Source organism: Bubalus kerabau, chromosome 11, assembly GCF_029407905.1.
Source record: "Bubalus kerabau isolate K-KA32 ecotype Philippines breed swamp buffalo chromosome 11, PCC_UOA_SB_1v2, whole genome shotgun sequence".
Taxonomy (NCBI): domain Eukaryota; kingdom Metazoa; phylum Chordata; class Mammalia; order Artiodactyla; family Bovidae; genus Bubalus; species Bubalus kerabau.
Genome location: NC_073634.1, coordinates 89,341,089 through 89,365,406, shown reverse-complemented (window position 1 = coordinate 89,365,406; position 24,318 = coordinate 89,341,089). Strand labels below are relative to the sequence as shown.

The 24,318-nt window shown below is 35.7% G+C and overlaps 1 protein-coding gene across 8 annotated transcripts in view; it reads right to left on the bottom strand.

Moving 5' to 3' along the window:
* ROCK2 (Rho associated coiled-coil containing protein kinase 2) overlaps positions 1–24,318 on the bottom strand; it is a 132,878-nt gene that overhangs the window by 8,663 nt on the left and 99,897 nt on the right. For 6 of the 8 annotated variants that reach the window (XR_008700553.1, XM_055540919.1, XM_055540917.1 and 3 more), the window contains 15 exons: positions 23,321–23,481; positions 22,779–22,963; positions 16,350–16,419; positions 15,547–15,650; positions 13,360–13,546; positions 11,021–11,114; positions 10,831–10,925; positions 9,912–10,091; positions 9,232–9,400; positions 8,727–8,903; positions 6,764–6,834; positions 5,638–5,726; positions 4,885–4,963; positions 3,404–3,665; positions 3,105–3,318 (listed from right to left, as the gene is read on the bottom strand). Coding sequence is in view for 7 of the 8 variants with exons in the window: in XM_055540919.1 (XP_055396894.1) it covers positions 3,105–3,318; positions 3,404–3,665; positions 4,885–4,963; positions 5,638–5,726; positions 6,764–6,834; positions 8,727–8,903; positions 9,232–9,400; positions 9,912–10,091; positions 10,831–10,925; positions 11,021–11,114; positions 13,360–13,546; positions 15,547–15,650; positions 16,350–16,419; positions 22,779–22,963; positions 23,321–23,481 (2,137 nt within the window). In the remaining variant the exon portion in view is untranslated. The remainder of the gene's footprint in view (positions 1–3,104; positions 3,319–3,403; positions 3,666–4,884; positions 4,964–5,637; positions 5,727–6,763; positions 6,835–8,726; positions 8,904–9,231; positions 9,401–9,911; positions 10,092–10,830; positions 10,926–11,020; positions 11,115–13,359; positions 13,547–15,546; positions 15,651–16,349; positions 16,420–22,778; positions 22,964–23,320; positions 23,482–24,318) is intronic. The other 2 variants (XM_055540918.1, XM_055540922.1) reach the window with 2 other exon arrangements.

Sequence of the window (24,318 nt, the reverse complement as noted above, 5' to 3'; positions counted from 1 at the left end):
AAGCATAAAGCACTATATATTGTAAGATATTAAAATAGCTTGGTATTTATGCATTAATGGTTCTACAATATTAATAATAGAAATTTAATTTTTAGATGTTTTACACTAGGTACATGGAATGATCTTCAGTGTCTCTGAATTCTTTGAGTTTATTCAGGTCAATTACTATCATATAATCACTAAATCTACAATATTTAGCTTTACCATACCATATCTCTTTTCTCACATACAAATACCTGTGAAAAGAAGAGAAGGAAAAAGCAAAGGAGAAAAGGAAAGATATACCCATTTGAATGCAGAGTTCCAAAGAATAGCAAGGAGAGATAAGAAAGCCTTCCTCAGCGATCAATACAAAGAAAGAGAGGAAAATAGAAAAGGAAAGACTAGAGATCTCTTCAAGAAAATTAGAGATACCAAGGGAACATTTCATGCAAAGATGGGCACAATAAAGGACAGAAATGGTAGGGACCTAATAGAAGCAAAAGATATTAAGAAGAGGTGGCACGAATACTCAGAAGAACTATACAAAAAAGTTCTTCAAGACCCAGATAATCATGATGGTATGATCACTAAACTAGAGCCAGACATCCTGGAATGTGAAGTCAAGTGGGCCTTAGGAAGTATCACTACAAACAAAGCTAGTGGAGGTGATAGAATTCCAGTTGAGCTATTTCAAATCCTGAAAGATGATGCTGTGAAAGTGCTGCACTCAATATGCCAGGAAATTTGGAAAACTCAGCAGTGGCCACAGGACTGGAAAAGGTCAGTTTTCATTCGAAGCTCAAAGAAAGGCAATGCCAAAGAATGCTCAAACTACCACACAATTGCACTCATCTCACATGCTAGTATAGTAATGCTCAAAATTCTCCAAGCCAGGCTTCAGCAGTACGTGAACCGTGAACTTCCAGATGTTCAAGCTGGTTTTAGAAAAGGAAGAGGAACCAGAGATCAAATTGCCAATATCCGCTGGATCATCGAAAAAGCAAGAGAGTTCCAGAAAAAAACATCTATTTCTGCTTTATTGACTATGCCAAAGCCTTTGACTGTGTGGATCACAATAAACTGTGGAAAATTCGGAAAGAGATGGGAATACCAGACCACCTGACCTGCCTCTTGAGAAACCTGTATGCAGGTCAGGAAGCAAAAGTTAGAACGGACATGGAACAACAGACTGGTTCCAAATAGGCAAAGGGGTACGTCAAGGCTGTATATTGTCACCCTGCTTATTTAACTTATATACAGAGTACATCATGAGAAATACTGGGCTGCAAGAAGCACAAGCTGGAATCAAGACTGCTGGGAGAAAAATCAATAACCTCAGATATGCAAATGACACCACCCTTATGGCAAAAAGTGAAGAAGAATTAAAGAGCCTCTTGATGAAAGTGAAAGAGAGTGAAAAGCTGGCTTAAAGCTCAACATTCAGAAAACGAAGATCATGGCATCTGGTCCCATCACTTCATGGGATATAGATGGGGCAACAGTGGAAACAGTGTTAGACTTTATTTGTGAGGGCTCCAAAATCACTGCAGATGGTGACTGCAGCCATAAAATTATAGGACGCTTACTCCTTGTAAATAAAGTTGTGACCAACCTAGACAGCATATTCAAAAGCAGAGACATCACTTTGCCAACAAAGGTCCGTCTAGTCAAGGCTATCGTTTTTCCAGTGGTCATGTATGGATGTGAGAGTTGGACTATAAGAAAAGCTGAGCGCAGAAGAACTGATGCTTTTGAACTGTGGTGTTGGAGAAGACTCTTGAGAGTCCCCTGGACTGCCAGGAGATCCAAACAGTCCCTCCTAAAGGAAATCAGTCTGGGTGTTCACTGGAAGGACTGATGTTGAAGCTGAAACTCCAATATTTTGGCCATCTGATACGAAGAGCTGACTCATCTGAAAAGACTCTGATGCTGGGAGGGACTGGGGGCAGGAGGAGAAGGGGACGACAGAGGATGAGATGGTTAGATGGCATCATTGACTCAATGGACATGAGTTTGGGTAAACTCTGGGAGTTGGTGATGGACAGAGAGGGCTGGTGTGCTGCAGTTCATGGGGTCGCAAAGGGATGGACACGACTGAGCGACTGAGCGACTGAACTGACTGACTGATACCTCACACAAAAATTCAACTTTTTCACTGAAATGAAACACCAATCTACCTTTTCCATTCTAAATTATTTCCTTGTGATATTAGCTTCAAGAAAAGTTTCATGTATGACGTTTGGCTAGAATGAAAATATTTCTGATATTACAGCCAATGCACATCACTATTCAAATATAGAAGGTTCTGTGTTTAAAAGGAAACTGGAATCAGATACATGATGTAAGTGTGTACTTTATCCTTTAGCTAACCAAATCGTCATGTTCATTTCAATGAAGAGCAGTATTTATTTATAAATACTGTATTAGCTAGTAATCAAGAAATGATTATTTTGTGTCAAAAATTACTATAATGTAGTGAAATTACTACAATGTAGCTAATGAAAATGGCTCCATCAAAACGCTTTTGTGCAATAATCATCTCTAACCTTACTCCATATTCCCAACTTCACCCCAACTACAAGAAATGCCCACTATATTCATTAGTTACTATTTGCATTTTAAAAGCTGATCTATATTACTTGTTTTATCTGAATACTTGAATTAAGAGTTAAGATTTCAGTCCTACCCCCTAAGTCATCTAATATAAAGGAGGTTAAAGAGGTCTGCAATAATAAAAACAAAATGTGTACACACGATACTTAAAGGTCTAGGTGTGCATCTTGTCTGGTAAAGCAATAGATTAAGCCAGTGTGTTCATAAAATCATAAAATATTATGACTATATACATACACATGACAAAATTGAGCCTTTTATATATTTTTGGTTGAATGTAATATATGTTTGTGATTTAGTAAGTAAATTTATTACATCCAGCTGAACCAATGAATGAAATAGTTTTGAAATAGTTTGAATAGCAATGAAATAGTTTCAAACTTTTGGTATTCCACACATCGTGAAAATACCAAGCAAAGAAAAACTGTAATTAGTAAAGTTTGTCATTTGAGCACAAATAGTAAAATATTTTTTAACGCTTTAATTTTTGCCACATTTTAATTTATTACCTTGGTTTGTTTGGAGCAAGTTGTCGACTTGGCCGTCGAATAGACTGGTTTTGTTGTATTTTCATTGACGTTCTAGGAGACGACCGTGCAAAAGGGTCTGGAGCTGGAGGCTTTTTAGGTATTTTTTTCACTAACCGACTAACCCACTTTTGCTGCTCTTCTGTAGAATTTGCTAATAACAATAGATTCTTTGCCGATGAAATATCATAATACACTATAAAGAAATATATGAGAAAATTTAATGTTTCAAATGATCTGAATATAAGTAATATTAATTGAGCAAGTGATTTATTATTTACCTTTGCAAGGCGCTATAATTTCCTCCTTTTTGTCCATGTGATCTTTATGACATTTAATATGACAGCGACGGCACTCTAAAGCAGGAGGGGGTTTAAACATGTGCCACAATGGCTTCATACACGCCTCACAGTTGGTTGGGAAATGATACAGAGTAGGAATAAATTCATGTCCCTTGTGGCAAATATAATTTGATTTTTCTCCCACTGGCTCCACTGGAAATTCTTGTTCCTTCTTACTTTCTCCTTCGTTGGCATACAGAATCTACAAACACCATAAAGAAAAGTGAGTATCTTCAAACGTTAGCTATTTTAATGTAGTAATAATTCTTATAGTATAAATAAAATTAGTCTAAACTATTCAATGAGACAAAAATGCATTAGTTGTTCAAATGGTGGTAGGTTGTAATTAAGAGCTCAGATGAGTAAAGTCACTAGCCAGTCACTGTGGTTCACATCTCGAAAGAATCAATCCTGTTCAAATGATGCCTCCTTATTTTCTCCATGTTATCTTCCTATGTTTCAGCACATTTTTCACAATAGGCTAGCCAAAGATAAATCTTCACCTGATTAGTGTTAGAAAGCTTTTCTTGGGAGGGAATTTTCAAAACAATCACCTGAAGAGATGAACTGTGGCTCTATAATTCTCAAAAACAGACAACTCAGTGATAACTGCAAATACAGTTTTAATTGAAAAGATTTGTATTTGGAGAATTGAGGAAAAAAGGAAAAGAGGAAAGGATGTATAAGATATTCCAAACAAACTTGCTAAGTACCCAGAAAATAAGCTGCCAGCTTCCCTACAGTACACCAAGCACTACAGCTTTTACCAGAAGGGATTCATGGTTGGTGTGACTATTTAAAAATGGAAGAAATAAAGGGAAGAATTTGGCTTCACCTTAAATTGGAAGTAAAAGGGTTCTTGGGTGCATAATTTAACTTCACAAGCCAACTTTTTTAACTTTCTAGAGCACTGAGCATAAAACCAAAACAGAACATTCATGCTCAAAAAATGTTGTAACCCACAGGGATCCCAAAGTCGGTACCCTGTGACGACTGAGAGGGGTGGGATGGGGAGCAAGGTTCAAGAGGGAGGGGACGTATGTATACCTATGGCTGATTAATGTTGATTATGGCAGAAATCATCACAATACTGTAAATAATTATCCTCCAATTAAAAATAAAAATTTTAAAACAAAGTCATAACCTTGAACAAAAGGATATCAAAGGCTAGAAACATGATATAAATACACTACAGACTACAGACTTCAACAAGTAAGATGGAGAGAAGAATTTAAGATGTATCCAACAGGATAAGCATGAAAGTCACAAATGAACAAACCACCTTTAAATGGGACAAAAAGTGAAGAAAGATAATCTGAAAAAGCCCCAAGAATAAAGAAATTCGTTATGTCATGTCATGCTGAGAATGTATAAAGGTGAAAAGAACAAAACAAAATAAATCACAAAATAAAACCGTTTACCTGGAATATCCTTGGAATTTCTTTAGCATCTGCTCTATATACATCTGTCTGTGTAACTGGTCGGACATGAAATAACTTGCTATAAAAGATTTTTAATAAAAGAGTAAAGTATTACCAAAGGATCAGATTATATCAGTTTTCTTATACTCATGTCAGAAATTAAAACTGACTACTCTGACTCTGGGAAATGGCAAAGGACAGGGAAGCCTGGTGTGCTGCAGCTCATGGGGTTGCAAAGAGTTGGACACGACTGAGCAACTGAACAACTCTGACTCTTATTAGAATGTTAGAGCTCTATAAATTCAATCACTCCTTGAGATTTTGAGAAATTTTCAATAAGTCAGAAATTTTCTAATTAGTTTCAGAAAACAACATATTGAAGACTCATGAAATAGAGACATTTTAGCCAACTCTATATGTCAAACTTTCATCTGTATGAAATAAATGTAAGAAAATCTAATAAGAGTATAGTAGCATTTATACTACATGAGTATATACATTACTATATGACTAATAAATTACACTAACTTGACAAAAGGTCACACTACTCTCTTAAACTTTAAAAGATAAAGTTACAAAATATTCTCATGGTTGGATGGCATCACCGACTCAACGGACATGAGCGTAAGCCAACTCCGGGAGATGGTAAAGGACAGGGAAGCCTAGCGCGCTGCAGTCCATGGGGGTCGCAAAAAGTCAGACACGACTTAGCGACTGAACAACAATAACAAATATTCTAATAAAAATACTTACTCTATATCTAAAACCATGTAAGGATTAGATTGTTCTTTATCTTGTTCACTGTCATAGAAAAGGATCTTCTTACTGCTTACAATCACATACTGTTAAAAAGGAGGAAAGTAATTAAACAATGATTAAAGTTAATATATATCTTGTTTTTCTTTGAAAATAAATTCTATATTAGCAATAAAAATCATATAAAATATATGTTAAATACCTAAAAAGCTATCTTAATGTATCCTTTAAAAAAGTCTTCCTTAAAATAAGAACAGATCTGTTTGTATACATTTTAAGTAAGCAAAATGCGGGGGGGGGGGACGACAAATTCAACTAATTTTGGACTGATTTAGCTCTAAGATCTAAAGGCGTAAGCAACTTTATTGCTATGGTTTGAATGGTTATATTCTCCCAAAGTCATATGTTAATGAATTTATATCATAACCTAATGTGATGATATTAGGAAGTGGGGTCTTGGGAAGGTGATTAGGTCATGACACTAGAGACCTCATGAAGGGGATTAGTGCCCTTATAAAGGGGATTCCAGAGAAATTCCTACCCCTTACACCATGAGGATAGAGCAAGAAGTCTGCAACCTGGAAAAAGACCTTTACCAGAACCCAATCATGCTGGCTGATTCCTTATCTTGGACTTCCAGCCTCCAGAACCATGAGAAATAAATCTCTGTTGTTCATAAGCTACTCCGTCTGTGGTATTTTGTTACAGCAGCCATAAAGCTAAGACACTTCTTGAATATGAACATAATATCAATAATCATAGTAACAGAGGAAAAGAAATATCTGGGACTTTCTGTCATATCTAGAGTTGTCTTCCTGGAAACAGCAAAGGCATCAAAGTCAATACAGCCTTCTATTTTCCTAACACCAAAATCTGTTTCATTATTAACAACATGTTCATGATGAAAAGTTTCTTTTTTTTAAACAAAGATATATAAAATTAATTATTCCAAATCACAAAGTACAAACAAGTTTTATGTGTCTAAAAGTTCTGGTTATCTATATCTTACAACAACAAAAGTGAAATGGCTATAGCTAAACCAAAAGTAAAACAGAAGACCTTGATTCAAAAGTATTCAAGGTATTGACTCAAAATCAAGTATTGATTTAAAAGTATCAATTACCTTTTTAACCCATCCAAATTTCTTAGTGTTGTTTCGCACAGGCAATGAAAGCCATCCTTCTAGTCTTGATTCTATAAGCACAACATATGAGTATAAGTACAACAAATCTCTTAAGAAAATGAGGAACTTAAAAAATTTTAATATAAAAGTCACAAGCAAATATGCCCTTAAGAATTTATACATCATCTACCATATAATAATAATGTAGGATCAGTATAAGCAAGTTATACAATGCAAAACGAAATCCAGGTTATATTACATTGGAAATATATATCCTATAGTTTATAATGTCAAATGCCCCATTAATTAAATTCATGCATTTGCAAAGTTCCGCAGAAAAGTTGCAAAAATGAAAAGCAGCTGTCTATTCTCCTTGGTACACTTGTATCAGAATCCTCTATCTTTCCTTTGGAAGAAGGCCTAACTACAGATATAGTATACAACTTTGAAGACAAAATATTTTCTGTGAGTAATTAAATGTTCAGAGAAAATGGACTGTTAGAATGGTTTGAAATAAAATGAAGTAAAACTGTGTAAATTATAGATCAAACCTAGCTAATAAGTAGCAGTAAGCCAAAAGATTCCTAAATTCTAAAATAGTAAAATCAGTAAAATTCTAGTTCAGCCAAGAAAACTCTGCATCCTTAGAATCTGTTCTAATGGTATCTGATCAGTTTATTTTAGTGAAATAATTACATAAGTAAGCTTTTTTGGAGGTTATGCTAATAATAAAAGTAGCTATCACCTACTTTGTGTCTGAACTGTGCTAGACACCTTACATAAATTTTCTTCAACTCTCAGAACAATCCCACAGAAGGTCACACAGGGACACATCTCTGATCCAGTGCTTATACTCGCTCCCTCTCTCTCTCACATTAATAACCTTCCAGACCCCACGAACAGAAATGATGTCATTAAAAATAGCTATATACTCGAATGTCTGGACATGGCCCTACGCCAGTTTAAGGGATTAATCAGATGATCTCTAACAAGATGGGTAAGACTGAAGTAATTTTATTGCTAAGATCTGAAACAACTTCAATATAATCACTTATAATTTATACTGATATATACCTGGAAAGTGTGATGACAATGTAAATAAATATAGCAAATTTACTTTGAATTCAACTAATAGATTAAATTTTATTTTACATCCAACTGTTTATGCACTAATTTCCTGTGGGGTTTAAACATTTTTTGTACTTATACTAACTTTGTATTAAACATAACAATTTGGGGGGTTTTCCAACTGGTTTCTTCATTTAAACTATAATTCCTTTCAGGACAAGGATCAGGTCAAATTGACATACTTTTTTTAAGGCCACGTAAAATGTTGGCTGGTCTTCCTGGTGGCTCAGAAGGTAAAGAATCTCCCTGCAATGCAGGAGAGATTTGATTGCTCGGTGGGGAAGATCCCTTGGAGAAGGGAAGGGCAACTCACTCCAGTATTCTTGCCTGGGGAATCCCATGAACAGAGCCTGGAGGGCTACAGTACATGGGGTCAAAAAGCATCTGATACAACTGAGCGATTAACATTTATCACTTTCACAGTGTGGACTAAGTAAGCACTCAAGGGAAACCTAGATATACCCTCTAAAACGGTCTACACATGCTTTTTCTGTACCATTATTCTTGATACGAAACTTCAGAAAGAATTTCTTCTTGGTTAAAAATGGAAGAAACAGACAGTGAAACCATATGTTCTTAAACGATATAAAGCACTACTCCATTTCTTATAAGCTGACAAAGTAAATTCTATCAATTGTATCAGCAATGCGATGTGAAATTCCTTAAAAAACAAAATCTTCATTCATGCAGCAGTTTCTTTTTAACTGAGACTTGTTAATGGAGCAATTTGTTAGAGTTAGTGAATATTAGTTATTATTACAAAAATTTTCAAAAGGACTAAAATTATGGGTAGTGGGAAAAAAACCCCAGAGATCAAAGATTTTCAGGATGTCACCTGTACCATTAGGTTCCGATGAAATAGGTAAGTAAGGAACAGATTCTTCTTCTGAGTCAGAATCAGAGTCAAGAAGCATATGAGAACTGGAAGGCTTAGTGGCAATATTGAGAGAAGTGGAGGAACGTTGGTAGGTGAATGACATGGATTCCATAGTGTGTGACTGAGTGATATGAACTAAACACCCAACATAAAAGGAAGTAAGAATGCAGAAAGAAGAAAAAATAAAAATGAAAGCTTAAAAGGAGAGCTATGAATAATATACAGAGTTAATTTAAATAACTAAATATGTGAAATTTACACTTGCATTTTTTAATAAAAAGTTTTGTGGAAAATCAATAAATAAAATAATTTAAACTGCTGAACCCCTACTCTAAGGAGTAGGTATTCCCTTAAAGAAATAACAAATATTTTTCTTCAAGAGCAAAGTCAGTTACAGGACTTAAAACCATCAGCTGATTTATATTTAAACAAAAGTAAAAGTAAGGGCTGAACGAATCTATACCTGGAAACCCATCATCAGCTTCAGTATCCCCTGGTCCACTGCCTATACTGGAACTATCCAAACCAATGTGCAAGGCCTGGAGCTGGGAGCGCAGCTGCTCAATGTCACTGTCCTTACTGTCCAGTGTCATCTGTAGTTCAATTCGAATCTGACTCTCTTCAGCTATTTGCTACAAGAAATTGAATTACATTAAATTAACTGAATGTCATACATCTTATAATTTTGCTTCCTAGTTCAGTAATATGGCAGTCTCTCCTTATCCAAGGTTTCACTTTCTGTGTTTTCAATTATCCAAGGTCAACTGCAGTCTGAAAATATTAAATGGAAAATTTCAGAAATAAGCAGTCTCTAAGTTTTGAATCATGTGCTGTTCTAAGAAGTATGATGAACTCTCACATTGCTTGGTTCTACTTGCCCAGGATATTAATCATCCCTTTGTCCAGTTTATTCACACTGTATATGCTACCCCACTCCTTACAATACAGGAAAATATACAGTAGATATAGAGTTCAGTAGTATCTGTGGCTTTAGACATTCACTGGGGATCCTGAAATATAGTCCTCTTGCATAAGGGGAGACTACTATAATTATTAATAGAAATGTTCCATAACCTATAAAATATATGCAGACATGAAAATAATTCTACTTCTTAAAAAGAAGTCTTCAAAAAGTATTCTTACAGCCTGCATTTCATTCAGTTCTTTCTGATACTTGATCATCTGCTGGGTCAGTTTTTCGCGCTCAGATTTAAGTTCCATATGTAGCTTTCTATTCTCCTTTTCTTTTCTCCGCACATCTGTGTCATTACCACGCTTAACAGGTTCCTTTCGATTCATGATCTCAGCCAACTTATTCACGGCCTTAAAAACATAAAAATAAGAATGTAAATAAGTAAATTATGTTGATGATTTCTTGGTAACTCACCAATAGCACATTACAAAATCTTCCCTACACACAGGGCCACAAAGAAACACCTTTTATACTAAAAAAAATACACCTTCATCATTATTCATCATCTTTTTCCAACCAACACTCTCATGTTTTCTGAGAACTATAATTTTAAATGTTTATAGGTTCACTCGAATGTCATTTTCTACCACTTTGGAGGCAGATCTTCTTTTATTCTAGAAGAGACTTTTACACTGGCATCACACTGATAAAATACATGTCCAACCACAGAGCAGAGCGTCTTGGACCCACCAGGACTCATGCTGTATATACAATCTGAGAGCTGAGAAAAGGGTAGTTAAGAATCATGATGCCTTTTCAGAGTGACCCTTTTTTAGGCTGTCAGCAAATGGTCCTTCTCTACCATTTCTTAAAAGCAGAAAAATTTATCAGATTACAGTAAAAAAAAATTAGGAGGGATTATGATTCCATATGGAAAAATTAAGAGAAACTTAATAAACACTGAACACAACAATGTTAATCAAATCTAGTTTCTCTCAATGTGGTAAAAAACTGGATAATTCTGACTGTTCACAAATACTGGTACCATCAATGACTGCTACAGCCAATCTGTAATGTTAGAAGTAAAATGCAAGAAAGATAAACTAAGAAAAATTTCAAAAACATATTTAGAGCTTATTATATACACACTTGAGTTTTGAGTGTCCTCTCTGTTAATAGCTGCTTCTCAAATTGTGCTTTAATAGCTGCTGCACTTATTTCTTCATCTTTCAACCTTGATAGTTCTAAAACAGAAAAATGTAAAAATTATATTAATAGTTTAGCAACTGGTAACCATTAGGCATACTGAAAATAAACTTTATTCTTTGTTAATACATACGCTCTTGGGCTTCTTTCAGTTTGTTATTTAATTCTTCTTTCTCATTGGCAAGATTGGCAACATCGCTAGTTAGTGTCCTATTAGTTTCTTCAAGCTAAGAAATGAAAACAGAAAAAAAATTTATATCTTAATTTATAAAATTTTAAGTTATAAAGCAGTAATTCAAAATGAAAATATCTAGAATGTTGCTAAAACTCTCGTTTTTCTAAGTACATCTATCTCTACAGTTCTTGCCTTTGTCCTACCTTACCAAACTTCAAAATTGATGAAAATTTATGAAACGTAACACACTTCATATGTACCCAGGAAGCCAAAAATTTGCCCCCTTTCAAAAATCTTTAGTAGTATTTAAAATGGAAGTAACATTTAGTAAAGTAAAAAAAAAAAAGCAAATGCTATAACAAAGCTCTGCATTCCAGCATGCAGAATAAATAAAATTTAAAACTTATAAAACATTGTTTTAAAACAGAAAATACAATTTTACTAAAGAAGTTGACATTCTTTGGTATTCCTACCAAAGCCTATTCTTCTTCCTTCCTGAAGGAAATTTTATTGTGAATTATGTGTTCATCCTTCCCATCCATGATTGTACACTTTTACTACACACATGTGAAACAATATAATGCAGTTTTATGTGATTTTAAACTGTCCATAAATAGCATGATGCTGTATTTATTTTTTTGTAACTGCTTTCACTCAATATATTAAGAATGAAATTGTCGATATATATAATTAATTTTAACTGATGTAGTAGTTCTATCTTCTACCGCATTTCATTTATCGATTCACTCATCTATTAATATATTTGAATTTTTGCTATTACAAATATTTATGCTGCTAGGAGTAGTGTGTCTGAATTTTGCTAGCACATTTATCTTATTATGAACCTTTTTTGGACTATATGAATATTTAAAATTTACCGGAACTTGCAGTATTATTTCCTATACTGTAGTATGCTATATTCAGAGAAGGCGATGGTACCCGACTCCAGTACTCTTGTCTAGAAAATCCCATGGACGGAGTAGCCTGCTAGGCTGCAGTCCATGGGGTTGCGAAGAGTCGGACACAACTGAGCAACTTCACTTTCACTTTTCACTTTCATGCACTGGAGAGGGAAATGGCAACCCGCTCCAGTGTTCTTGCCTGGAGAATCCCAGGGACAGGGGAGCCTGGTGGGTTGCCGTCTATGGGGACGCACAGAGTCGGACACAACTGAAGCGATTTAGCAACAGCAGCAGCAGCAGCAGTATGCTCTATTAAATTTATACTCTGGATATTAGTAAGAAAAACATGGTTTTCCACACATCCTTCAAATACTTCAAAGTAGTCAGACACTGAGTTTTTGCCAACATGAAGGCTATGAAATGGTGATACAAAATTATTTTAGCTAGCCTTTTCCTAAATAATAGTAAAGTTAAACATTTGCTCACATTTTTAGGTTTTCTCTTTTGGCCAATTTTTCCTTTGGATTATTTAGCTTTTTCTTACTGAACAGTAGGAGTTCCACTTATATTCTAGATACTAATCACTTATTTAATAAATACAAGTATTTTCCCCTGTTCTTTATTTGTTTTTTGTTACAAGTAAATTTTAAGTTTCATTCTAATATTTAAAAATTTTTATTTTACATATTTAGGTTCTTAAGATAGCTAGAATTTACTGTTATATATGGTAAATGATAATAAGAATCTAATTTTATTCCTTTCCACCTAAAAACATAGTCATTTCAAAACCATAAATCTGTATCCTCTCCCACTGATTTGTGTGTTGCCGCTGATGTCATATGCCAAGTTCTCCTATGTGTATCAGTCTATTTCTGGTCTCTCTACTCACTTTCACTGAACAGGATTAAATATCCCTGTTCTAATGCCATGCTTTAAAATTACTGTAACATTTTTCATAGATCTAGACAATTGATAAGGCTAACTCAACTACTTAATATTTTACTTCTATCTGAAATTTTTATTACAGTTATTTTCAACCTACATGTGGCTATATTCATGATTAAACTAATCTTCATGATTAATTTCAAATTCTTTTAAACTACAATTGGTTTAACAAGAAAAAAAAGACTTAAACTGTTTTGTACTTTTGGTGTTTTCTTTTCACTTTAGTCCTTAACTCTGAATTTACCAACAGGTGAAGCCGCTGGAAGTTTTGTTTTCGAGGGCCCCCTCTCTGCCAAACAACATTGAGAAGCTGATGGTTCACTAGCTCAAATATCTTGTAGCCAAAACATACAATTTTTCATTTAGATTTATTTCACTTTCCTAGTGTTTCTAAAGCAAGATTTTTAACAATTTAATTATAGCCAAAAATGAACCAAGGACTTTACTTACAGACGCAATAGTAGCATCTTTTTCGGTGAGTTCCTGTTTGTGTCGAGCCATCATCTCTTTGATCTCCAGCTCTTTCATGATCTTCTCTTTTTCCAAATCAGAATACTGTTCCTCAGCAATTGAACGAGCCAGTTGCTCAGAATCTGCTTTGGTTAAGGTAATCTCCAGTTGAGCAGCCAAGGAGTCCCTATATTTAAGAGAAATAAAATTTTAACATTCAATTTTTTATTACAAAGCTCAAGTTTTTCTCTAACTTCATCAGATCAGTCAGTTCAGTTCAGTCATTCAGTTGTGTCCTACTCTTTGCGAACCCATGGACTGTAGCACGCCAGGCCTCCCTGTCCATCATCAACTCCTGGAGCTTACTCAAACTCAAGTCCATTGAGTTGGTGATGCCATCCAGCCATCTCATCCTCTGTCATCCTGCTCTCCTACTGCCTTCAATCTTCCCTAGTATCGGGGTCTTTACCAATGAGTCAATTCTTCACACCAGGTGGCCAAAGTATTGGAGCTACAGCTTCAGCATCCGTCTTTCCAATGAATATTCAGGACTGATTTCCTTGAGGATTGACTGCTTGGATCTCCCTGTAGTCCAAGGGACCCTCAACAGTCTCCTCCGACACCACAGTTCAAAAGCCTCACTTCTGCGCTCAGCTTTCTTTATAGTCCAACTCTCACATCCATACATGACTACTGGAAAACCCACAGCTTTGACTAGACGGACCTCTGTTGGCAAAGTAATGTCTCTGCTTTTTAATATGCTATCTAGGTTGGGCATAACTTTCCTTACAAGGGGCAAGTGTTTTTAAATTTCATGGTTGCAGTCACCATCTGCAGTGATTTTGGAGCCCCAAACAATAAAGTCTGTCACTGTTTCCATTTTTTCCCCATCTATTTGCCATGAAGTGATGGGACCAGATCCCATGATCTTAGTTTTCTGAATGCTGAGCTTTAAGCCAACTGTTTCACTCTCCTCTTTCACTTTCATCAAGAGGCTCTTTAGTTCTTCTTCACTTTCTGCCATAAGGGTGGTGTCATCTGCATATCTGAGGTTATTGATATTTCTCCTGGCAATCTTGATTCCATCTTGTGCTTCCTCCAGTCCAGCATTTCTCATGATGTACTTTGCATATAAGTTAAATAAGCAGGGTGACAATATACAGCCTTGACGTACTCCTTTCCTGATTTGGAACCACTCTGTTGTTCCATGTCCAGTTCTAACTGTTGCTTTTTAATCTTCATATGGATTTCTCAGGAGGTAGGTAAGGTGGTCTGGTATTCCCATCTCTTTAAGAATTTTCCACAAACAAACTGACTGTGTAATCCACACAGTCAAAGGCTTTGACACAGTCAATAAAGCAGAAATAGATGTTTTTCTGGAATTCTCTGGCTTTTTTGATGATGCAGCGGATGTTGGCAATTTGATCTCTGGTTCCTCTGCCTTTTCTAAATCCAGCTTGAACATCTAGAAGTTCACGGCTCACGTACTGCTGAAGCCTGGCTTGGAGAATTTTGAGCATTACTTTGCTAGTGTGTGAGATGAGTGCAATTGTGCGGTAATTTGAACGTTCTTTGGCATTGCCTTTCTTTGGGATTGGAATGAAAACTGACCTTTTCTAATCAATCCTGAGGCCACTGCTCAGTTTTCCAAATTTGCTGGCATATGGAGTGCAGCACTTAACAGCATCATCTTTTAGGATCTGAAAAAGCTCAGCTGGAATTCCATCACCTCCCCTAGCTTAGTGATGCTTCCTAAGGCCCACTTGATTTTGTATTCCAGGATGTCTGGCTCTAGTTGAGTGATCATACCATAGTGCTTATCTGCGTCATGAAGATCTTTTACGTATAGTTCTTCTGTGTATTTCTGCCACCTCTTCTTAATATCTTCGGCTTTTTATTAACTTCATCAACAAATTTTACCTGGAATTCCCTGGTGGTTCAGATAGTAAAGAATCAGCCTGCCAATGCAGGAGACCTCAGTTTGGATTGGGAAGATCCTCTGGAGAAGGGAATGGCAACCCACTCCAGTATTCTTGCCTGGACAATTCCTTGGCCAGAGGAGCCTGGCAGGCTACAATCAATGGGGTTGCAAAGAGTTGGGCATGACTAAGTGACTTAACACATACACAGGCACTTTCTAGGAGTAGGGTACATGTCTATGAATAGAGATAAGGATCTTATCCTTACCTTTCATCCTGTAATTCTTGCTTCTTCTGCTGTAATTCTTTACAAAGTTTGGTCTTTTCTTCACATTCTTCCTTAAGTTCCCTAACCTGTGTTTTATAGAGGGTCTAAATAGCAAAACAGAATAGAAACATGGATCATCATTGTTACAAATATTCAAAAGCTATCCAGACAAAAAGTTCAGCTGATTACTACATAACAGGCTCATAAAACTGAGTAATGTTGAGCCCATGAGCAAAGTGATAGTTCAATGAGCTTTTCTATTTTCTGGCCAAGCCAATTAACTAATAAAACTTCAGCTAATAATTTACAAGTGTGATTTTTCAACTGGATATCCTAGTGAAATTTCTCACTAAATGTCATACTGGTAGGATGAAGAGGCAAAGAAAAATATTATCAATTTATTCAAGAAAATTTTGCTGGCTTAAAAATCAATGAGGTGACAGTTATTATTTCATATTTTAAAACTCAAAAAAGGGCAAATGTTACAATGACAATCTTATTTCTTTCATTATACAAATATATTCTTCCTCAAAAATCAATGCTTTTTAAAATGAACTTCATATGGTGTGGGTATGTACTTAGAACTACTTTTTTTTGAAATGATAATGGATTTCTGTTAGACTATCTACAGTCTCTTGCCCCAGTATTCCTTTTACAGATGTGTGGTACAAAACACTCATCCAAAATTCTCTCTGGAATTTGCTATAAGAATTTAAAGAATCAGTCTCCTGGTTTTTCAGCAAAAAAAATTTTTAATAATTCTACAAATACAATACTTTTCAAAGTAACATGTCTGGACTTACTGAGAAATACTGCTCTGCTTCAAGCTGATCCTGGAGCTCTTTCATCTGTCCATCTGCATCTTGACGTTCTCTGTGGGGACATTGGTTAGACACATATTAAGCCAACAACTCTTGAAATGTGGTCTAGGAAACCTCTGGCAGTACCTAAGACTTCTCAAGAAAATCCACAAGGTAAAATTATTTTCATAATACTAAGAATCATGGTTATTTTTAAAGCTTTAATTCTTTCCATGTATATATACTTTCATGAGGCTGCATGACATATGAGGATTTTATTATTCCAACAGCTAATGAAACGTGTGCATGTATGCTCCTGTTTTTAAATTTTCTCAGTTTCAATTTCAAACACAGTAAACAACATTAGATAAAATTCACACAAACAAAAACTCTTTGGGCCCTCAATAATTTTTTTAAGAGCATAAGGGATTCAGAGACCAAATAGTGCTATATTAAACTAATAACACTGAATTATATTCGCAAACATGCATTGTGATCAGCCATTTATGCCAACCAAGTAGTACAATTAAAGAGTAGCTGAAAATCGATTATTTTAGAATGAGTGTAGAAACAACTGGGAGGGGCCCTGCAGGGAGGTTAAGAGTACAGGTTTTTATATCTAAATGTAAATAGTAACTGCACAGATTTCTGGTGGCTTGGTGGTAAAGAATCCACCGGTAATACAGGAGACACGAGTTCAATCCCTGGGTTGGGAAGATCCCCTAGAGAAGGAAATGGCAACCCATTCTAGTTATTCTTGCTTGGAAAATCCCATGGACAGAGGAGCCTGGTGGGCTACAGTCCATGGGTTGCAAAAGAGTTGGACACGACTTAGCAAACAACAACAAAATGGTAACTGCACAGATTTGAACACTCTGTAAAAATTCAGAGTTCTACATTTATCATTTGTGTACTTTTTCTATATATACCTTAATCTTCAGTAAAGAAAAAAGTTAAATAAAAAACAAACCTAGTAACACTCTTAAGATGTTGGGCTGAAATAAAAGTATAGGCTTGTCAAAAAAATGAAATAATATATATATATTACAGTTATTTCAAGTCAAAGCTAAGAAAAAAGAAAACAAGTTGGAGAACAACATATGATACAATTAAAAAACAAAACAAACAAACAAAAATTCTACAAAACTCAACCCTATAAATATAGTACACATGTTCAGGTACAGGCACAGAAAAAGGTATGGAAATATATATTAAGACTATTAAGATATATTACTTCTGGAGAGATTAACCATGTCTGTATTCATAAGTTCAGTAACAGTTCAGTCGCTCAGTCGTGTTCGACTCTGCGACCCCATGAATCGAAGCATCCCAGGCCTCTCTGTCCATTACCAACTCCCGGAGTCCACCCAAACTCACGTCCATCGAGTCGCTGATGCCATCCAACCATCTCATCCTCTGTCGTCTCCTTCTCCTCCTACCCTCAATCTTTCCCCGAATCAGGGTCTTTTCAAATGAGTCAGCTCTACGCATCAGATGGCCAAAGTATTGGAGTTTCAGCTTCAACATCAGTCCTTCCAATGAATACCCAGGACTGATCCCCTTTAGGATGGACTGGTTGGATCTTCTTGCAGTCTAAGGGACTCTCAAGAGTCTTCTCCAACACCACAGTTCAAAAGCATCCATTCTTCAGCACTCAGCTTTCTTCACAGTCCAACTCTCACATCCATACATGACCACTGGAAAAACCATAGCCTTGACTAGATGGACCTTTGTTGCCAAAGTAATGTCTCTGCTTTTTCCTATGCTGTCTAGGTTGGTCATAACTTTCCTTCAAAGGAAAAGCATCTTTTAATTTCATGGCTGCAATCACCATCTGCAGTTATTTTGGAGCCCCCCAAAATAAAGTCTGACATTGTTTCCAATCTTTCCACATCTATTTGCCATGAAGTAATGGGACCGGATGCCATGATCTTAGTTTTCTGAATGTTGAGCTTTAAGCCAACTGTTTCACTCTCCTCTTTCACTTTCATCAAGAGGCTCTTTAGTTCTTCTTCACTTTCTGCCATAAGGGTGGTGTCATCTGCATACCTGAGGTTATTGATATTTCTCCCTGCAATCTTGATTCCAGCTTGTGCTTCCTCCAGCCCAGTGTTTCTCATGATGTACTCTGCATATAAGTTAAATAAGTAGGGTGACAATATACAGCCTTGATGTACTCCTTTTCCTATTTGGAACCAGTCTGTTGTTCCATGTCCAGTTCTAACTGTTGCTTCCTGACCTGCATACAGGTTTCTCAAGAGGTAGGTCAGGTGGTCTGGTATTCCCATCTCTTTCAGAATTTTCCACAGTTTATTGTGATCCACACAGTCAAAGGCTTTGACATAGTCAATAAAGCAGAAATAGATGTTCTTCTGGAACTCTCTTGCTTTTTTGATGATCCAATGGATGTTGGCAATTTGATCTCTGGTTCCTCTGCCTTTTCAAAAACCAGCTTGAACATCTGGAAGTTCACTGTTCACGTAGTGCTGAAGCCTGGCTTGGGAGAATTTTAAGCATTACATTACTAGCGTGTGAGATGAGTGCAATTGTGCAGTAGTTTGAACGTTCTTTGGCATTGCCTTTCTTTGGTATTGGAATGAAAACTGACCTGGAATTTTCCAGTCCTGAGGCCACTGCTGAGTTTTCCAAATTTGCTGGCGTATTGAGTGCAGCACTTTCACAGCATCATCTTACAGGATTTAAAGTAGCTCAAGTGCAATACCATCACTTCCATTAGCTTTGTTCATAATGATGCTTCCTGAGGCCCACTTGACTTCACATTCCAGGATGTCTGGCTCTAGTTTAGTGATCACACCATCGTGATTATCTGGGTCATGAAGATCTTTTTTGTATAGTTCTTCTGTGTATTCTCGCCACCTCTTCTTAATATCTCCTGCTTCTGTTAGGTCCCTACCATTTCTGTCCTTTATTGAGCCCATCTTTGCATGAAATGTTCCCTTGGTATCTCTAATTTTCTTGAAGAGATCTCTAGTCTTTCCCACTCTACTCTTTACCTCTATTTCTTTGCATTGATCACCGAGAAAGGCTTTCTCATCTCTTCTTGCTATTCTTTGGAACTCTGCATTCAAATGGGTATATCTTTCCTTTTCTCCTTTGCTTTTTGCTTCCCTTCTTTTCACAGCTATTTGTAAGGCCTCCTCAGACAGCCATTTTGCTTTTCTTGCAGATGGTCTTGATTCCTGTCTCCTGTACAATGTCACAAATCTCCGTCCATAGTTCATCAGGCACTCTGTCTATCAGATCTAGTCCCTTAAATCTATTTCTCACTTCCACTGTACAGTCATAAGGGATTTGATTTAGGTCATACCTGAATGGTCTAGTGCTTTTCTCCACTTTCTTCAATTTTAGTTTGAATTTGGCAATAAGGAGTTCATGATCTGAGCCACAGTCAGCTCCCCGTCTTGTTTTTGCTGACTGTATAGAGCTTCTCCATCTTTGGCTGCAAAGAACAGAATCAATCGGATTTTGGTGTCAACCATCTGTTGATGTCCATGTGTAGAGTCTTCTCTTGTGTTGTTGGAAGAGGGTGTTTGCTATGACCAGTGTGTTCTCTTGGAAAAATCTATTAGCCTTTGCCCTGCTTCATTCTGTACTCCAAGGCCAAATTTGCTTGTTACTCCAGGTGTTTCTTGACTTCCTACTTTTGCATTCCAGTCCCCTATAATGAAAAGGACATCTTTTTTGGGTGTTAGTTCTAGAAGGTCTCGTAGGTCTTCATAGAACTGTTCAACTTCAGCTTCTTCAGCATTACTGGTTGGGGCATAGACTTGGCTTACTGTGATATTGAATGGTTTGTCTTGGAAACGAACCGAGATCATTCTGTCATTTTTGAGATTGCATTCAAGTACTGCATTTTGGACTCTTTTGTTGACTCTGATGGCCACTCCATTTCTTCTAAGGGCTTCCTGCCCACAAAAGTAGATATAATGGTCATCTGAGTTTAATTTACCCATTCCAGTCCATTTTAATTTGCTGATTCCCAGAATGTCAACGTTCACTCTTGCCATCTCCTGTTTGACCATTTCCGATTTGCCTTGATTCATGGACCTAACATTCCAGGTTCCTATGCAATATTACTCTTTACAACATCGAATCCTACTTCCATCACCAGTCCCATTCACAAGTGGGTGTTGTTTTTGTTTTGGCTCCATCCCTTCATTCTTTCTGGAGTTATTTCTCCACTGATCTCCAGTAGCATATCGGGCACCTACAGACCTGGGGAGTTCATCTTTCAGTGTCCTATCCTTTTGCCTTTTCATACTGTTCATAAAGGAGACCTTATATTTGTTTTCTCTTTGTCTTTTAATATAGATCTAAATATTTTAAAATGAGAAAATATTTTACTACCAGTTGGATATTTTAAAAATGTATATAGGTGGACTTCCCTGGCAGTTCAGTGATTAAGACTCCACACCTCCACTGCAGGGGGCATGGGTTCTATTCCTGGTCAGGAAACTAAGATCCCACAGGCTGTATGGCCAAATAAATTTATAAACAAAAGTGTATAAAGCAAGAAAAACTCAGAGAAATTAAATGATTTAATCACACCACCTTCAATTTCAATTTAATATTAGAGAACTTTCATCCTTATTTTAATTTAATATAATCTGATCACTTTGTTTACTCACTGGTCCTTCAACTTCTGGATAAATAGGAAATTATCACCAGATGTCACTTCACTGTGTTAATTCTGTATTTTATTATTTTAAAAAGTATGATTCTTATTTCTCTGAGCCAAAGATATGAAAGATGCTAATAACATATGAAAGAGCAAGTTTTAAAAATTTGAAATCATTACTAGCTAGGCTCACATGCAGCAAACTCCAGTGTAATATTATTATCATGATCTTTTTGAAGAGCTACTGTTCATTATATGTAACTTTTAAAACCCAACATTTATTAGGTATTTAATAAAAGCCATTTTTCAGCAAGTAATTATATAATATGCACATGGTTACAGTTAGATAGTACAGACTAGCACAGAAAAAAATTATGAAATGTCACAGTCTCCTTATCCATAACCATCCACGTGACAATCCTATTTCCCTAGAGGAAATCACTTTGTTTCATTTCCTTTTATTGTTCTTTTGTGGTTCCCACCACATCTCAGCTTATTCCTGGACATACATTTTAATTATTTGCCAATTCCCTGCTGCCATATGTGAGAATTTAGCTCTTACCACCCCTAACCGCTCCCCAACCCCTAACACAGTTATATCACTGGTCTAAGTGACATAATCAAGCCTCCATTCATTTCCTATTGAATCAACCACAAACCACAACCTCCCCAGCTGGAGATAAGAACTGCAACAATTCCATTCTCTTTTGTTTTTGAGATTTCATAAGAACATGTCTAAATGTGAGTCTTTTCTCAAGCATAGTTGCTGGTCTTTTCAATATAAAGACTTCTTTTCCAGCTATGAGAAATTCTTTTCTATTATTTCTTTAGTAACTTCCTTCCCTAAGATTCTCTGGAATTCCTTGTCTGGTGCTAGAACTCTTAGAATAAGCTGGTGTGTGTCTTAGCTTTTCTCTCATATATTCTATGTCATTTCTTCTTGTTCTATATTTTGTGAAATTAAAAAAAATTTTTTTTCTTCAAACTCTTCTAATAAATTTACATTGGCAATAATTTTTAACCTTCAAGAGCTCCTTCCTATTCTGTCTTTCCTTTTTACGTCAGGTTCATGTTTAATGGAAGTGGTATTTCCTAGAATCTTTGATCAGTACTAATTATACTACTAATGACTAAATGCGGCAATTTTTAACAGTATATTTACTACATACCTTAATTTAAAGTAGTTTAACAATGTTCTCTAAGTAAATTAAATACAGCACTAGAGAAAGTGTGTTGCTCAGTTGTGTCTGACTCTTTGTGACCCCCACAGATTGTAGCCCGCCAGGCTCCTCTGTCCATAGAATTCTCCAGGCAAGAATACTGGAGTGGGTTGCCATTTCCTTCTCTAGGGGATCTTCCTGACTCAGAGATATAGCACAAGAGTGTATCCTAAAAAATGATTTAAAAATTTATATGGTGTTTGCTTAACGGTCAAACATTTCCAAGTCCCAGAAACTAAAGGAACAAACTAAAAGACACTTTTGTTTGCGAGACAGTCCTGAGGAGGAATCTTAAGAGCATGGAGTGCAAACCCTAGACCTTTTCTTCTTCAGCACAAACAATATACCATTATATCATAATGTGGCATAGTAAAAATTGTTGGGAATGCAAATAAAATCTTTTTGAAAGACAATAGTGGCACTCAACACATCATTTAAACAGAAAGAAGAGAAAAATGTGTTCAAGAAAACAAAGGAGTCAGAAGAAAATTCCCAGATAAGTAAAAATTAAGATAATTTACATGGAGACAGCTCTGCATATTAGTAAGTCTTTGTCTCAAACAATTAACTTACTTTCGAAGTTCAGCATTCTGTTTTTCCAAGCTCATTTTCATTTCTAGGAGATGATTATTCTCTTGCTTTAACTGCTTTTCTGACATTTTTAGTGTGTTAACTTGCTGTGTTTGCATCTTCAAGTCATTTTGTGTAAGGCAGCGCTTCTGAGTTTCCTGTTCTATTTTTAATGTCAAGTTTCTAACCTAAAAAATAGTGTTATTGGTATGCAAGCAAATTATTTTGATTTTTTCATCAATGAAGCTGGCAGTAAATATAATGACATAAAACAGATTTCTTCTCCTTAAACAGTTAATTCATTTCATAGTATTTTTTGGATTTTCTATAATAATATATTTTTTAAATAAAATATAGTCCTCAAAGAAACTGTAATTATGATTCATTTAGTATATCACCCAAATCTGGTACTATTAAAAAATTACAGAATATTATTTTACAAGAAAAAAATTTTAACTGTAAAACCATCATTGAACCTCTACAAATAAACCTAGTTTATTATTAATTAATTAAATAGTTCATTATACAGTAAGCTGCACACTTACATCCTCATTTAGCACATCTTTCTGTTTGAGGAGTTCATTTATTTTCTGCTGTGACTGTTTGAGGTCACAGTCTAGTATGGAGCATCTTTTCTCAGCCTCCAGCAACAAGTTCTCTACTTTCTGTTTTAAAGTTCTTTCCTCCGAGAGCTTTTTCTCCATTTCTATTGCCACAAAAATAGACATAATCATGAATCAAACAAAAAAAGCATATCAAATACATGACACAGTGCTAATAAAAATTGCAATAAATGATGCTGCCTCAAAAATTTTCTTAATTTCCAGTTTTTTTCATTACTCCTCTTAACACAATTGAAATATCAACAATTTCATGCTTAAAAATTAACTGTTATATTTGCAGGGTGTAAAAATCTACCACACTCTGCAATATTATATTCATTTTAATGAAAGCAAAATAATTCTGCCTTTATCACTTACTGCAAAGTTATATTAGGCAAAATTTAAACATTATGAGCTTTCAGTTTTTAATGAACTAGCTTCAAAAGTGTGGAAAGATGAAACATTTTTCATATACTACTAAAAACAGCTAGCATTTCTAGGCACTTTTCATGTATCAATGCTCCTGTTTTTCACAACCAAATACAGGAACTGTCCCTTTACAGGAAACTAGGCATAAAAGGCTAAGTAACTAGACAAGATCACACAGCTAGTAATTCATTGGTAAGCCATACTCTTACACAAAGGAAGCAATGACATGCAGTAGAAAGACCAAAGGTTTTTTATACCATATTTGAGTACCATCTACAAAATTTAAGTTGTGTGCAATCATGCAAAATATGAAAGTCATCTGTATGTTCGAGTTGTAAAAAGAAATCTGAAAAAAGACAGTTGTTACTATGCTAAATTGGTTCATTTTCAACAGTTCTGAGAACAGCTTATGAATCAATGTACTCATTTAAAAACCTAATCACTGGGATGTGGGTCTAGAGAACAGAAAGAGGCATGAGTGAACTCACTGAGGTGAGGAAAACATAGATTCT